At 46.1% G+C, this 17,423-nt stretch overlaps 1 protein-coding gene across 1 annotated transcript; it reads right to left on the bottom strand.

Moving 5' to 3' along the window:
- Positions 1-1,089: 1,089 nt before the first annotated feature.
- Positions 1,090-10,209, bottom strand: LOC147983097 (uncharacterized). The gene is made up of 5 exons (XM_087542833.1): positions 9,728-10,209; positions 8,314-9,510; positions 2,067-3,837; positions 1,583-1,934; positions 1,090-1,345 (listed from the first exon to the last, which is right to left on the bottom strand). Exons 1-5 carry the CDS (start codon positions 10,028-10,030, stop codon positions 1,300-1,302), a joined length of 3,669 nt encoding a protein of 1,222 aa, XP_087398959.1. The 5' UTR covers positions 10,031-10,209; the 3' UTR covers positions 1,090-1,299.
- Positions 10,210-17,423: the final 7,214 nt, after the last annotated feature.

The following is a 17,423-nucleotide window of genomic DNA, read 5'->3' as shown; positions in this document are numbered from 1 at the left end:
AACTCGACGACCTCAAGGATCAGATCGCGGATTTGTTGCAGGGGATGCGCGATCAATGATACCACCAAGTTCGGTCGCTGCGTCGGCGGCAATGTACCAACGATGGACGCCATGGTCGGTTCGTTCGAGGAGCTGAAGCCGGCATTAGTCAACGTCGTTCCGTGAAAGTCCAAGGTGAGTGACTAGTCAAGCTCGTCGCCACACATGTTTGATAAGATGTCTAAGGTATGTGAACAGTGAACTCCCTACATCATAGACTGATATGCCCAATTTCGCCCAAGAAATGAATGCGATGCTTTTCACTGGAACGTACTGAAAACCAGCAAAGATACAAAAATCCATTGGTGCTCCTGGGAGCGCGCGCTCCTGCACAAGAAAATAATATTTCAAAACGTGAAAAAAATTCAAACCAAAATTTGGCACATACATCTCGACATTATATGTGTGCACGTCAAGTGTCGGTGAAAACTAATATTTTTTGTGGCTAGTGTAAAAATACATAAGAATGTATTGTGAAAAACGCTTTTTAACACCGGATTTTGTCTTTTTCACAGGCAACACATAAGTTGTCGGTTTTTCACGAAATAACTTTGTGAGCATGTATAATATCGAGAAGTATGCCCCAAATTTTTGTTTGAATTTTTTGACATTTCAAAATACGTTTCAAACACATTTTAAAAACTAGGAGCGCACGCTCCCATGTGCCAAAACGCCACTCTCGCAAAGATAGTCCAACTGATATGGCCCGTTCTGTACTAGTAGTGGGTAGAGTGAGTAGTTACCAAGAATGTTACTGCATTTCTTTCATGACCACTTGTTCGAACTTACACGGAACTAGAAATAAATATCTAGAAAGATTTGGTATCTGTGAGAGCATTACACAGCACACAAGTGCAAAAGGTACACATCAATGACTAAAAGGCAACTTGAAGCTGAATAAGATCTTTTCAGAAAAATGTTTCTTAACTGGATCACGTCGAATTTAATCATCTTTGTCTGAATTGCAGGAAGCAACAGATATGCAGCATATAAGTACAACACCAATCTGAAGGATCAAAATGTACTTAATGGGAATTAAATTAAATTAAAGGTGTCTGAAATCATGCTTTTGTGGACAGAAGTGTGCGCAGGTGAACACAAATTAAATTACTCTGATGAAAAACTGGTTTTTTGCCACAAAGTTTCCATCATACTAGAACAAAGTGATCAGTTCATCATCGATCCACTAAGGAAATGCCGCCGGCCTTGTGATACTGTTCCAGCGGCTAATGCTCAGGAATCCACAACCAAGACGCTCCTTTATATTTCTGCAGGATGCACGCTGGTCTTGCTGGTACCAAATTTTCTGCAGAATTAACAGGATGAAAACTTAGATTAGCTAAAACTCCAGTTGAGGTGAACGATGGCAGCTGCGTTTCTACAGAAGGAATTCTGAACAACAAACACTAGTAAAGCAGCACCAAAAAGCTACGGAGTACCAGTAGAACGGTGCAAGTGGTTGCAGATAGAAAGAAAGAACAAAATAGTGTTGCATAGACAATTTAAGTAGGATGTGAACAAAATAGTGTTGCAGGGGACATACTCAAATTTTATTGGGATGTGAGCAAGCTTCTGTTTGTTCTCCTTTGATCCACACAACTTCTCCAATTCTGGACAGTCCCATATATACAGAGCTTTGAGGCCTGTGAGCTTGTCAACTATGCCTTCCGGCAAAGATTCAATGCCATAGCATCCGATGATGGCAAGTTGCTGGAGAGAGGTGAGGTCACACAAGAATGCTGGTAGCGATTCCATAGGCTCGTAGCACTGAGAGAAACATAGTGACTGGAGACAGGATAGAGCCCTAGTAATCTCTGGTGAGCTGGTTATGTTGTGGCAGTTATTGATAGTCAAGCTGCAAAGGCCAGGGAGGTGGTGAAGCAAACTCCAATCACCTGGTGGCACATTGAGCAAGCAAAGTAGCACTATTAAGAATTACTGAAGCATTATAGAAGATAGAAGTACAAGAGATAATACTCAAGGATCAAAATCTACTTAAAGAAGAGAAGGTACATAAAAGTCATTACCTAGAGGCACATTGCAGCTTTCGACGACCAGTTCAGCTACTGGAGCAGAAGGACCCTCCATGCCATCTATTCCTCTTATCTTCCCCGATGAAGACATGGCTTGGTCGCAGTCTGATATTAGCAACCTCTGAGCTCTGGGTGGAAGAGGTCCAAAGGTCAACAAGGGGCATTTCTGAATCGACAGTTCATCAATGGAAACAAATTTAAACTCTTTCAGGTTCTCCATATCATCTATGGTGAACTTAGAGAGTCGACTGAATGCCTCTCTGTAGCCTCCACTCAGTTCACCGGCATCGATTCTTGTAATTCTGACCATATTTCTGAGAACCAGGCGTTCGAGGTTTGGTAATAAACCCAGCGGTGGCAGGACCATGCATCTTGGGAAGTCCTCCATGGTAACCTCCACAAGATTAGAGAGATGAGATGATATGCTTGGTATCCACCAGGCAGGGAGGCAGGTTACCCCGCCATAGCCACATATCTCGAGGAACTGCAGAGAATTTGGTGGTACTAGTTCTCCTAACAAAGCATTTTCCTCCACCTTCAAAGATCCTCCAGCTTCACCAACTTCCCAACAAAGCTTCAACCTTTCAACCTTTTGCTTCTGAATTAATCTTACCCTCTGCGCTTCCTCCAAAGACTTCAGCCTCTCAAGGCAACTTATCTCCAGCTCTTTACAGTCCACAACCTCAAGCTGAGCAAGGTTGCTCGAGCTGCTGTACGCCCCTTCGTCAGCACCGACCACAAGTTGGCACCTTTCCAGACCCAGGCACTTGTTCAAATCTTTTATAATCTTGAGACTCTTCGTTTCACCTATCTTCTTGATTCTGATGCACCCTGAGAGATCCAGTGTGTGTAGCTTGTTGAGGTCACACAGACTTTTAGGCAGATAAAAAAGAAATGTGTTATGAGACAGGTCCAAATGCTCTAGCCTGGAAAGACTTCCAATGTACTGGAGACTGTCCTCTTGTGATTGGTGGTAGTAAAAGATGGAATTCAGGCACATGGACAAGTTTAGATATCGGAGGTTGGCGAGCTTGCACAAACCATCTTTTAGCCCTTCGAGACAAGACCGGTGTTGAGGAAGATGACAACAAGGGTGTGACAAATTCAAATGCTCAAGACTGGTGAGGCCACCAAGGCTTTTCCCGATCCCTTCAAAACAAGACCAGAATGATAAATCCAGGTGTACCAGTTTGCTGAGCTTCTGGAGTGGTTTTGGAAGCTCTATTAGTCCATGGCAGCGTGATAGATTGACATGGGACAAATTGAAGAGATCCCCAAATGATTCAGGAAGAGCTGCAAGCCCAGAGCAGCCTGACAAGTTGACATGCACTAAAGATATTAGCTTCCCAAAAGACTCCGGTAGCTTTTGTAGACCGGAGCAGCCTAATAAGTCAATATGGAACAAATTGTTCAGATCCCCAAATGACTGAGGCAGAGTTACTAGTCCAGCGAATTCAGATATCTTAAGATACCGAAGATGCCTCAGTTTACAGATGGAGTCAGGTAGCTTCAGCATGGAGCTCTCCTTTAGTTCCAGGACACGTAGGCACTTCTTACGTGAAAATGAGTCCTCGTTAAACTCAACTTTGCTACAACCTACACAACGCAGTGCTCTTAGTTGATCGTCATGTGTGACATCAAGTTTCCCGTGATGATTGGTGGCTACCCAGTAGATTGAACGTCCTGCATGCACTTGTCTCATTAACTCGTGCGCTATATGGTGCACTGTGAACAAGATTTCACTCTTATCATTCTTTCCACTGGCCTGCAACAAAATAGAAGGCATAACCACATACTTATAAGACACATCAGAAAGGAAAAATGGATATCTTCTAAAAGAGTAACTATTATTGTTTTTCTTTTTAAGCAACCCGTAGGAGCTCTGCCTTTTCATTAAGAAAAAAGGAATTGTCTAGTCAATAAGAATTTTTTATAAAAAAGACACATGACCGGTATGCACAAAACAGTCTCGAAGGTTGCACCAACGAGCTAAGGACTCTCCCACTCCCACCACGGTGACCAAACTCGACCGTCAACAACATGAACGGAGCCAATGCTCTGGCTTATAACACCTCAACAACGCACACTCACATCAGCCCAAATCTACGTACAACAAACACACTCCGGAGCCGCCACTCTGGCTTCCACACCAGCCCCAAGGTTGCACACCGGCCGAGCCGACGTTTATGCTGCCCAAGCGACCAAATTGACACTCTTCCACGCGAACACAGATGTGGAGCCGCCACTCGACCTTTCACACCGCCTCAAGACAGCGCCTCCAAGGATGGAGATGATATTCGAGGACGCCGCCGTCATTGACATTGATCGAAGTCGGTGCAAGGCTTTCACATGGAGCTCATCAAACCCAACCTCATCACGCCAAGCCATCCGTCTGGGCCACGCTAGCCATGAGTGTGCGACATGTCACTACAGCCAAAAACCACAAGCACGGCGACAAACAATAATGACACCTGAACCACCATGGCCACCACGATCCAACCCATATTGAGCATGTCGACATGTCACCATCAATGGAGCACCGTACCCACCACTATGCCGTCGCACACCCGGCCCAGACCAAGGCTAGCGCGCCCGGACACCACCAACACCCCCGATGACGTGGGTCACACTATGTGCATGCAGTAGTCACCAACACGCGCCTAGTTGCACACCCGCAGCAACCCAAGGCACGCCCTGAGGCACACCTTCTGGGCCACAACCATTCCATCGCACAACCACGGTCTCCACGGCCGCAGACCAAGCACGCGCTGCACCTCCGGCCGCTAGACGCACAACCGTCGTTGTCCGGCACCAGCCGCCGCCAGACACCACTGCAGACTAGATTTGGACAAGGGATAACTAGATCCGCAACCGTGGGATGCCACCCTTGGCCACCACTCACCATCTCGCTAGTTAAATTGATGGTCTAAAACACTGATGAAATATATGTGCCACAAAATATATATCGTTAGATTCATTATGAAATGAAGTTTCTAAACATATATATTTTTATATTACATTATACATATTTTGTTAGCCAAATTGAACACCTAAAAACCAGCGATGGCTTATAAACTCGAACGGAAAGTCCCTTGCTAGCTCGGCCTACGTGGTACCGTTTATCTGCAACGTTGGTATTTTGTGGAGATCTGTGCTACCACTAGCATCAGCACTTATTAGTCGGAGAGAGAGCAGGGCTATGTGAATAGTAACAAGATCTGTGCTACCGCCTCTGTGTCACTGTCTAGCCGGAAAGCGGGCGGTCCAGGGGCCCACACGCATGTCTTTTCAGCAGCCCATCCTTCCCTGTCTAGAGCACTCCAGTCATATTCCCCCACATAGATCCACGGCAAAAAACATAAATTTGACCTCAGGACGAAACTATTTCACAAATTAAACTATGTTTAAAAATATTTCACCCAACTGACCTCTAATGTGCAGCGCCCAACAGCAAGGCGCTACACTCTTACTATGCAGCGCCTAACATACAGGCGCCACACTGTGCAGCGCCTAGCTGTAAGGAGCTGCACTACACTGTGCAGCGCCTAACTGTAAGGAGTTGCACAGTAAAGTGCAGCGTCTTACTGTTGGGAGCTGCACAAAAGGGTCAGCGGTGTGAAATATTTTTAAAAACAGTTTAGTTTGTGAAATACTTTCGCTTTGAGGTCAAATTTATTAATTCTGCCTAGATCCACGGTCCCTCTCTCTCGCCTCTCACATGCAGCTCTCTCTGAGAGTTTTTCTCTCTGACAATCATACACAACCAACTCTCTCTCTCTCTCTAAAAAGGATTCTTAGTCACACGCAATATTCTCTTCCTCTATCATGCCTCTCTCTTTATTTTCACTCACAAAAAACAGATTTCTTCCCTTCCTCTCTCACGACTCTCTTTATTTTCTCTCACAAAAAAAGTTTTCTTCTCTTCCTCTCTCACGTCTCTCTTTATTTTCTCCACACTTCGGTCAAACAGCAGCATGGTTTGGCCCACTATCTCTGTCTCATGTCATGTGTGCAGCAACGCCAGGCTCTCTTCCACTGTACCCACGTGAGACTGTGAGAGAGAGAGGAGAAAGGTGAGAGACTTTGTTTTTTGCGAGCCCGTGTGAGACAGAGACAAGTCCCGTCAGTGTATTAAGAAGTGAGCAGGCCAAGACCACTGTAGCTGCACGCATGTCAGGTCATGTCATGAACAGTGGCCTACTAAGGTCCACCCAACTTTCGAAATTGGTAGGCTGTATGAACAATGATCAAGGATTAAGCGCTGGCATCAACTGTTGTATGCACATATCCACATGAAACATGGGAACGATTGGAAGGCTATGACAAGGGGTACCGTGTAGCCCTAGCTATGAAAAACCGTTCTCTAAACTCAACAGGAGGGAGTGTATCAACATATGAGACTTGGTATATTCCAAGGTTAATTAGGGCATCTCCAGCCGGCCCCCCATGGTCACTTTTTCATCGTCGGCAGTGAAAAAAGTCTCCAGTCACGTCCCCAGAATCACATTTTTCGCCGGATTCGTCAAAGTTTAGCGCCGGCAGTCTCACCCCAAACCCAGCCTCCCGGGAAGCATCTGGGAGCGACGGCAATGTGTTTATGCATGCAAAGGCCCACATGCAGCCTCTCTCCTCTTACTTTTCACCTGACACCGCACGAGCTCTCTTTCTCTCCTTGTCTTTTCTTCCACCAACCGCGCCGCTCGCCGTCTCTTGCCGCCGTGCTCGCCGCCGGGGCCGCCCTACGTGCCTGCTCGCGCGCACGTCCGGAGCCGCGGCAGCTCGTCCACCGGCATGTGGCCGTGGCGTGGCCGGGCCGGAGCTCGCTGCGTGTGGCGTGGCGCTGCCTGGGCGGACGGGCGCGGCGCTGCCTGGGCGGACGGGCGCGGCTGTGGGCTCGATCGTCCTCGCCCTCGTCGTCAGGAGAGCAACAAGGAGGAGGACGACCAGTGGACGCTCTTCATCGATCTGCCGGTGCTGGAGGCCGCCACCGCCGGCTTCTCCGACGGCAACCTGCTCGGTCGCGGCGGCTTCGGCCCCGTCTACAAGGCAAGCGACCAGCAACCTCCTCCTCCTTGTTGCTCACGCCGTCGTCCTCGCGCGGTGCCTCGGCGACGCCGTCGTCGGGAAGGAGCAGGAGACAGTGGAGGACGCCCGCCGGCCACCGCGTCCTGGGCGCCCGCCCTGTCCCCGTGCAGCCCGCTGATGGGGCGTGTCGAGGCGGCGAGCAGTGGGCGCGCCCTGGACGGGCGCGGCCGCGGTCAAGATGCTCGATGAAATGTTGCTGCCTCCGTGGGAGCCCAGCGCTGCTCGTGCTCATGTCCGTGTGGTCTTCCGCCAGGCCTCCGTCGACGCTCGCGCTCCTCCTCTGGCTGGAGGTCGTCGACGCCGCCGCGGTCAAGGTGCTCGACGAAATGACGCTCCGATTGTGGGAGTCCAACGTTGCTCGTGGGGAGGCAACGAGTGGAAGTGGTTTGGCCCCCAAGGCCTAAGTTCTCGCCGGCAGCCTCCCAGGAGGCGAAAAAAGGTGCCTCCTGGGGGGCAAACGGCTGGAGATGCTCTTAAGAAGTAGCAAGACTATACTTTTTGAAGAAGAGTAACAATGCCATATATGTCTTGGTCTCTTAGAGCATCTCCACCAGGCTCCCCAGGACGCCCCCCAGGACACCTTTTTAGGCTCGGACGGCACTTTTCGCCGAAAAACGGCCCAGCCACGCCCCCAACGCTCCCTAGGACGTCAAAATAGCGCCGGCAAACCGAGGCAAAACCCGGCGCGCTGGGGGTCTTTTGGGGGCGCCGGCGAAAGTTTCGGCGAATCATGTCTCATCACATGTCCTTTTTCTTGGCCCACTTAATCATTCTCCTCACAAATTTTTGCTTGGGGTGGGGTGTGACTGGGAAGATGCCTTCTTTATTTCGCCGGATTTCACCGGATGACCCTCAAGACACCAACTTTTTTGGTTCGGTGATGTTTTTGGGGGTGCCAGCGGCTGGAGATGCTCTTAGATGTATGTACTCCTTTGGTTCCACAATGGCATGGCTCTTGTGCATACTTTCTATTAGATCCATATAGCAGTAATATATCTAGTGAGAACAAGTATATGATACAACTCGATCAAATTTTTACTTCAATTTTGTGGCTCTAAAATATGATATATATATATATATATATATATATTTGTAAACTGGAGGCCTCTAAAATACGACAAAATTTGTAAAATGGAGGTAGTAAATAATTACTCACATTGTCCAACTTTACGGTTTGAAGGAATGATAAGTCCAAAAGCCTGGTAATATACTCCTCGGCTATCTGTGTGGCAGACAATATTTCAGATGGTCTGATGTGGTCGAGAGCCATCCATTGATGAATCAGGTCGTCTTTGAGTATATTGTGACCGTTTGGGAAGATTTCACAATAATAAACAATGCATAGTCTCAAATCTGGCGGCATACTCCTGTAGCTTAACTCCAAAGTTAAAAACGCTGAGGAATATCTCGCGATATTTATTTCCTTGGCCGTCTTCCATTCCCTGGCATGTCGGGAGAAACCTATCACGCGTGCGTATGCTCGAGCTGTTGATGGTAAACCCCGACACTTGCTTGCCATCTCCCGACCTATCTTCTCCAACTCTTCTTCTTTATCTTCTTTTTGGAAATGGATTGATTTCTTGATTATTTCCCAGCATGTGTCATCACTCAATGGATTTAGCCTGTAAGGCTCAATGGTACAAATCTTCCTGGCAATGGCTTGGTTGCACGTGGTTACTATCACATCCACCTTGTCGCCCAGGGTGCTTAGCATGGACTTCAACAGCTGCAACTGAATTGGATCCTCCTCCCATAGGTCATCCAAAACAAGCAGCACTTTCTTGCCACTAAGCAGCCGGTGAAGATGCTTCATTATATGTTCCATCCCCTCCACATCTGAAAAAGCATGACTGATCTCTTCTTGTCCTCCTTCAGTTCCTGATATCTGGCGAATTATGGACTCACCTACTGCATGAAAATCGAGTTCCACCGAGACATTGACCCATACCCGAAAGTGGTAAACTTGGAGGGAGTGGGTGTTGCTAAAAACCATTTGTGCCAAGGTTGTCTTGCCGCTGCCTGCAATCCCAAAGATGGGAAGAATAGTGATGTGCTCTTTTGTGATGTTGCGCTCAGCAGATGGCAACAGGACGGCCATTATACTCTCTCTATCTGGGCCTCTTCCCAAAACCAATGCTTCTTCAAAAACTGGTCCTGTTATTCGCTGATCTCTTATTTTCGATGATATGGCATCCACCACTTCCATCGGATCGGTTATATCACAAAGATTTCCAGTTAAAAACCGATGGCAATACTCGTGTATCTTCATCACTCGCTTTTTCGTCTCCGCCACCTTGGTGGCCATGTCATTCTTCATGGTGGCAAGGGGGGGCAACAGCATCCGTGCAGTCATCTGCAAATATTGATCATTATGGTACTTAGAGGAAACACCAATTCATGTCGCGATAAAAAACATTGGAATTTTTAACAGCACCACAGCCAAAACATAGATCCATGAATTTGCTCTACCCAATCTAATTTCCGGTCAAGACAGCAAGTAAGTAATGAACAATACTTGCTTCCCCGGACAAGAAAAATGAAAACAAATAGACATAGGGTACACTACGCACCGTTGCAGCAGCATGTGACCTTGTGTCCTGCAACTCCTCAACCATTCCCACGATCATGCCGGCGGTTTTCTTGACCTCCATCAGCCATTCCTGCTCCGGTCCTTCACTCAACGGCCGCATCTCGGCTTTGTCCACCGCCGGCTGGATGACCTCCAGCGCCTCCAACATATCTGGCAGGTCACCTGCGAAGTTCGAACGCGCCACGGCTTCATCTGCTATGGCGTATCGGAGCTTTACGCATGCCCTCTCGACGATGGATTCGGAGATGGTTACTCCGCTTGTTGCTCCTACAGCGACCTCCATGGGGATGGCCTGATGGTGGGAGAGAGGCTAGAGGACCAATGCGCACGGTGGTGCATTAGTAATGTCTTTGGGCTTTGGGGATGTCCGGATCCTACCGGCGCAGATGTAGAAGGGGATTTGGGGACGGGTAAAGCTCGGTGGTAAAAAGAGTGGAAGTGGAGAGGCCGGTGGAAGGCAGAGTGTGAATGGATAAGGGAAGACGACTGGTGCGTGGACTGCTGGCATATTGTTGTAATGTAAAGAGGGCTCCCTCCACTTTGTAGGATTTGCATTTGCTACAGTACATCACAAACTTTGTTTTCTTTAACAACATTTGTGTGATGGAACAGATCAAGTGTGAACAGCAGACTTGTAGACATTATTAACTCTAGTTCGTCGTGTGTACTATGCATTGCCACTGAAAACATAATAATGGGGCTATTTTGCGCGCCAACTTAACAATCTACACCAGGTTATCGGCAACTACCTTTTTCCAAAATGTTTTTTAACAGGCATGTAGCCATGTTGATGTAGAGTAGCAGTACAGCACCGAGCATAGTGGCACAGCATTTACACTGTGCTGTCACATCGTTCATTTATTTTCATTGGATCCGCTCAACACGTCTCAGACCCGGCCACACCAGTCCGCAATCAATATTCACTGCGATCCGCTGGCCCAAAATTTACTGCCTCCAACAGGGTACTCCCTCCGTTTCAGTTTAGAAGTTCTATGCATATATCTAGATTACTAATTTTATCACCCTAATATAAATTATATAACACAAAAATTATACCGTTTGAAAATAGAACATCTGAAATTTACATTGGTATATTTTTTGTAATATATGACTTGTAGTAGGTTGGTCAAATTGACGACCTAGGGATACGCGCACGCTCTGTAAACTAAGAGAGAGGGAGTACAGTACTATAGCACTCATTCCCGTCGGTCACCTGAGAAATAAATTGCAGTAATAAAATAAGAGAACTTTTCCCGGCACACATGCGTTGGATTGAATAAATTAGAGAAAGTTTTCCCCGCAAAAAAATAAATAGAGAAAGTTTAATTAACATCTCCAACGCTTGACCTTCAAATCGGACACCTCAACGTTGACTCCCACGCGCCACCCACGTGCGCGATGATATAAAGTCTCGAACCATCCAGGGGCAACCGACTTAGGCCCGGGGGCTGCCTATGGCCCCCACGCACCAGGAGGCGCGCGGTCCTACCGAGTGGCCCCTTGGTGGCCCGATTTACCACCTCCAGGTCCCCATGCCTTCATATAGTTTCAAAAAACCTTGGGAACTTAAAGCCCTAATTTTTCCATCGCAGCACACCATTTGTTTCTTCGTGATCCAATCTGAAGGCCTTTTCCGGTGCTCTGCCGGAGGGGCAAATCATCTTGGTGGCCATGTTCATCAACCTAAAGGCCATCATGCACTAGTAGAAAAAGGATCAAATGTTAGCTCATTAGTCCCGGTTTGAATTTGAGCCGGCATTAATGTGACCATTAGTGCCGGTTCCAACGGCTAGGCGGGCCGCTCTTATTAGTACCGGTTCGTGCCGAACTTTTAGCACCGGTTCGTGCCACGAGCCGGTATTAAAGAGAGTGGTGGCAGGATGTTGTCAGTCTGGGGCCCCTCCAGCACATTTAGTACCGGTTCGTGCCTCGAACTGATACTAAAGGTCGTCCTATATAAACCCTTCGTCCACCCGCGCTCTGTTCTTCCCCCTTTCCCCTCTCCTCTTTGTTCTTCCCTTCTTCCTTTCGAGCTCATCACAAATTTTGCCCAAATTTTGTCAAGATTTGAAGGCCCCCATCCATTCAAATTATCACAAAGGTTAGCAACTTTGTCCTTTCATCTCTCATTGCTAGATTAGCTCTTGCAATGGTTTATATAGTTATTAATTTGTGGGTTTTAGTAATTTGGGAGGAACTATATGTGGTAGTATTTGATTTATACGCAATTTGAGGTCCAAATAACACTTAGTTTGCATATGTAGGTGTGATTTACTTAGTGCCTTCTAAATCTCCGTCGTAACCACCGTCGATCGCCCGCACCGTCCCGTCGCCAGCACCACCTTGTGGTGAGCCTCTTGTTCTTATCTTTTTTATATAAAAAATTCATGTTAGTGTGATTTGGATATATAGTTACTTGTATAATTATCTTACCCATACATTGTTTGTTATACATAGTGCCATGGTTTTGATATCCGTCCCCATCGGCCCTCGTCCGTGTTATGATTCAGATGTGGTATATTCTATTTTAAAACTATTTGTTGCATTTCGTGTTTATGACAAATTATGCTCATCAAGTTGACATAGATATTTTTATCTAGGAGGTATGTGAACCGGAAATTCCAACCGACACTATTGTCGAGAGGTTAAATTTAGTTGAAAGAGAAAACGAGTATTTGAAAGAAAAATTGAAAAGAATTGAGGGGGAGAAGATGGAATTGGAGTTGCATGTTGCCGATGTCGTCGATGATCACAAGATCAAGATGGAGAAAATGCGCTTGAAGATTAGAAAGATTAGAAAATATGCCATTGATAGTGAGGCCTGGTATCATTATGCTGTTGGATCAATTGTTACCTTAGTTGCGATCTCGATCGCATTTATTGTTGCATTTAAATGCTTTAGCTAGAGAGTTATTTGTTTGTTGCATTTAAGTGTTGTATGAACTTTATGTATGAACTTGTATTAATTTGGTCTTTTTGGTGTTGTGTAATGAAGATGAGCCGACAATGGATGTACGATGACCGATGCTCTCCCGAGTTCATTAATGGCGTGCATACTTTTCTGCTTGCGGCTGAGACAAACAAGCGGGCGGGTGGTTTTATGCCTTGTCCATGTGCTAGCTGTAAGAATGATCACAATTACTCTAACTCAAGAACCATTCACATCCACCTGTTTGAGTCCGGTTTCATGCCCCACTATAATGTTTGGACCAAGCACGGAGAAAGAGGGGTTATGATGGAAGACAATGAAGAAGAAGAGGACGACGACAGCTATCCTGGCCATGGGTTCCCTGAATACGATGATACAACAATGGGGGAAGAAGCTGAGCCGGCAATGGGGGAAGAAGCTGAGCCAGCAATGTGGGAAGAAGCTGAAGAAGAGGCATCAGATGAGCCCGCTGATGATCTAGGTCGGGCCATTGCCGACGCAAAGAGAAACTGCGCAAGTGAAAAGGAGAAGAAGAAGTTGGAGCGCATGTTAGAGGATCACAAGAAATTGTTGTACCGAATTGCGAAGCTAACAAGAAAAAGTTGGGCACCACACTGGAATTGCTGCAATGGAAGGCAGAGAATGGTGTATCTGACAAGGGATTTGGAAAGTTGCTGGTAATGATAAAGAATATGCTTCCAAAGGACAACGAATTGCCCGAGAGAACGTACGAAGCAAAGAAGGCTGTCTGCCCTCTAGGGTTAGAGGTGCAGAAGGTACATGCATGCCCTAATGACTGCATCCTATACCGCGATGAGTACGAGGATTTGAACGCATGCCCGGTATGCAGTGCATTGCGCTAAAAGATCAGCCGTGATGACCCTGGTGATGTCGAGGGCGAGCGCCCCAGGAAAAAGATTCCTGCCAAGGTGATGCGGTCTGCTCATATAATACCACGGTTGAAACGTTTCTTCCAAAACTAAGAGCATGCCAAGGCGATGCGATGGCACAGAGAAGACCGTAAGAAAGACGGCAAGTTGAGAGTACCCGCTGACGGGTGTTACGTCCATTTTGCATCATGCTTTTATATCGATATTTCTTGTATTATGGGCTGTTATTACACATTATGTCACAATACTTATGCTTTTTCTCTCTTATTTTACAAGGTTTACATGAAGAGGGAGAATGCCGGCAGCTGGAATTCTGGGCTAGAAAAGGAGCAAATATTAGAGACCTATTCTGCACAACTCCAAAAGTTATGAAACTTCACGGAGGCACGTTTTGGAATATATATAAAAATACGGGAGAAAGAATCAACCAGAGGGGGCCCACACCCTGGCCACGAGGGTGGCGGCGCGCCCCCTGCCTCGTGGGCCCCCTGGCAGGCCTCCGGTGCCCATCTTCTGCTATATGAAGTCTTTTACCCTGGAAAAAATCATAAGAAAGCTTATGGAACGAAACACCGCCGCCACGAGGCAGGACCTTGGCGGAACCAATCTAGGGCTTCGACGGAGCTGTTCTGCCGGGGAAACATCCCCCCGGGAGGGGGAAATCATCACCATCGTCATCACCAATGATACGTCTCCAACGTATCTATAATTTTTGATTGCTCCATGCTATATTATGTACTGTTTTAGGCAATATTGGGCTTCATTATCCACTTTTATATTATTTTTGGGACTAACCTATTAACCGGAGGCCCAGCCCAGATTTGTTGTTTTATGCCTATTTCAGTGTTTTGAAGAAAAGGAATATCAGACGGAGTCAAAACGGAACGAAATCAACTGGAGAAGTTATTTTCAGAAGGAAAGCAACCCAGGGAACTTGGAGTGCATGTTAGGGGAGATACGGGCTGCCCACGAGGGTGGGGGCGCACCCACCCCCCTAGGGCGCGCCCCCTGCCTCGTGGGGCCCCCGTGGCTCCCCCGACGTACCTCTTTCACCCATATATACCGTCGTACCCTAAAACTTCCAGAACAGAAGATAGATCGGGAGTTTCGCTGCTGCAAGCCTCTGTAGCCACCAAAAACCTCTCGGGACCCTGTTCCGGCACCCTGCCGGAGGGGGGAACCCTCATCGGTGGCCATCTTCATCATCCCGGCGCTCTCCATTACGAGGAGGGAGTAGTTAACCTCGGGGATGAGGGTATGTACCAGTAGCTATGTGTTTGATCTCTCTCTCTCTCTCTCTCTCTCGTGTTCTTGATTTGGCACGATCTTGATGTATCGCGAGCTTTGCTATTATAGTTGGATCTTATGTTTCTCCTCCCCCTCTTCTCTCTTGTAATGGATTGAGTTTTCCCTTTGAAGTTATCTTATCGGATTGAGTCTTTAAAGATTTGAGAACACTTGATGTATGTCTTGCCGTGCGTATCTGTGGTGACAATGGGATATCACGTGCCACTTGATGTATGTTTTGGTGATCAACTTGCGGGTTCCGCCCATGAACCTATGCATAGGGGTTGGCACACGTTTTCATCGTGATTCTCCGGTAGAAACTTTGGGCACTCTTTGAGGTTCTATGTGTTGGTTGAATAGATGAATCTGAGATTGTGTGATGCATATCGTATAATCATACCCACGGATACTTGAGGTGACAATGGAGTATCTAGGTGACATTAGGGTTTTGGTTGATTTGTGTCTTAAGGTGTTATTATAGTACGAACTCTAGGGCTGTTTGTGACACTTATAGGAATAGACCAATGGATTGATTGGAAAGAATAACTTTGAGGTGGTTTCGTACCCTACCATAATCTCTTCGTTTGTTCTCCTCTATTAGTGACTTTGAAGTGACTCTTTGTTGCATGTTGAGGGATAGTTATGTGATCCAATTATGTTATCATTGTTGAGAGGACTTGCACTAGTGAAAGTATGAACCCTAGGCCTTGTTTCCTATCATTGCAATACCGTTTACGCTCACTTTACCGCTTGCTACCTTGCTGTTTTTATATTTTCAGTTTACAAAAACCTATATCTACCATCCATATTGCACTTGTATCACCATCTCTTCGCCGAACTAGTGCACCTATACAATTTACCATTGTATTGGGTGTGTTGGGGACACAAGAGACTCTTTGTTATTTGGTTGCAGGGTTGCTTGAGAGAGACCATCTTCATCCTACGCCTCCTACGGATTGATAAACCTTAGGTCATCCACTTGAGGGAAATTTGCTACTGTCCTACAAACCTGTGCACTTGCAGGCCCAACAACGTCTACAAGAAGAAGGTTGTGTAGTATACATCAAGCTCTTTTCTGGCGCCGTTGCCGGGGAGGCTAGGTAAGTGAAGGTATATCTTTAGATCTTGCAATCGAATCTTTTTTTCTTGTTTTAGCACTAGCCTAGTTTATAAAAGAAAATTACAAAAAAATGGAATTGAGTTTGTCTCATACGCTTCATCTTTTTAATATCTTTCGTGAGTATGATGGAAAGGAAAATTGTGCCCAAGTACTAGAAGAAGAATTACATAGAATGCTTGGCATAAGTTATGTGAATGATGAGCATGATTGCAATGTTGTTAGTATGAGTTCCTTGAATATCCATGATGCTAATGATATGCAAAGCCACAAGCTTGGGGAAGCTATGTTTGATGAAGATGATATTTTTTGTCCCCCAAGATTTGATGAGCAAATTTACTATGATGAAAGCATGCCTCTTATCTATGATGATTATTGTGATGAAACGTATGCTATAAAGAATAATGATAACCATGAAACTTTTCATCTTGATCTTAATTTTCAATCACACGATAGCTATTTTGTTGAGTTTGCTCCCACTATTATTCATGAGAAGAATTTTGCTTATGTGGAGAGTAGTAAAATTTCTATGCTTGTAGATCATGAAAAGAATGCTCTAGGTGCTGGTTATATTGTTGAATTCATTCAAGATGCTACTAAAAATTATTATGAGGGAGGAATATATGCTTGTAGGAATTGCAATAATACCAAGCTTCCTCTCTATGTGCTTAAAGTTTTGAAGTTATGCTTTTTTTACCTTCCTACGCAAGTTGTTTATTGTTCCCATAAGTTGTTTGCTCACAAAATCCCTATGCATAGGAAGTGGGTTAGACTTAAATGTGCTAGTCATATTCTTCATGATGCTCTCTTTATGTTTCAATTCTTATCTTTTATGTGAGCATCATTGAAATCATAATGCCTAGCTAAAGGCGTTAAACGATAGTGCTTGCTGGGAGGCAACCCAATGTGGTTATGTGTTTTAATTAGTGTTTGTGCCAAGTAGAACCTTTGGGAAGACTTGGGTGAAGTCTTTATGATCATGCTGTAAAAAACAGAAACTTTAGCGCTCACGAGATTAGCTAGAACCTTTTACAGGAGAGTGCTATTTAGTTGATTCTTTTTGAAGATGATTAGTAGACAAATTCCTCATGTCCACAAATTTATTTTAGAATTTTTGGAGTTCCTGTCAGGACCCCGATCCTAAGTCACACCGATCTAGCATGTAACACATCATATCACTTTGCGGCCTCACGCATGGTATTCCCACGGGTGCCACCTTACCTGGCCCGGGACCGTTTGCGCCTTTTGGCTCACGTATATGATAGTGTCGCTAGCATCCATATGACAAAGAACCCGGGCCGACATGGCTAGTCGTGAACCCAAAGCGGCACTAACCCATGGGGACAAGCATACATGAATCAACTTCGAGCATGTCGGTCAACAGCGTGTGAATCCGGGCTGTAGCACTGGGCTAACAGGACTCCGGTAACCCGGGCTGTAGCAGGCTAGGCAG

This window comes from Triticum urartu, chromosome 2A (genome assembly GCF_056163025.1).
Source record: "Triticum urartu cultivar PI428250 chromosome 2A, HENAU_Tu73, whole genome shotgun sequence".
Taxonomy (NCBI): domain Eukaryota; kingdom Viridiplantae; phylum Streptophyta; class Magnoliopsida; order Poales; family Poaceae; genus Triticum; species Triticum urartu.
This window is presented reverse-complemented; position numbering and strand designations above follow the sequence as displayed.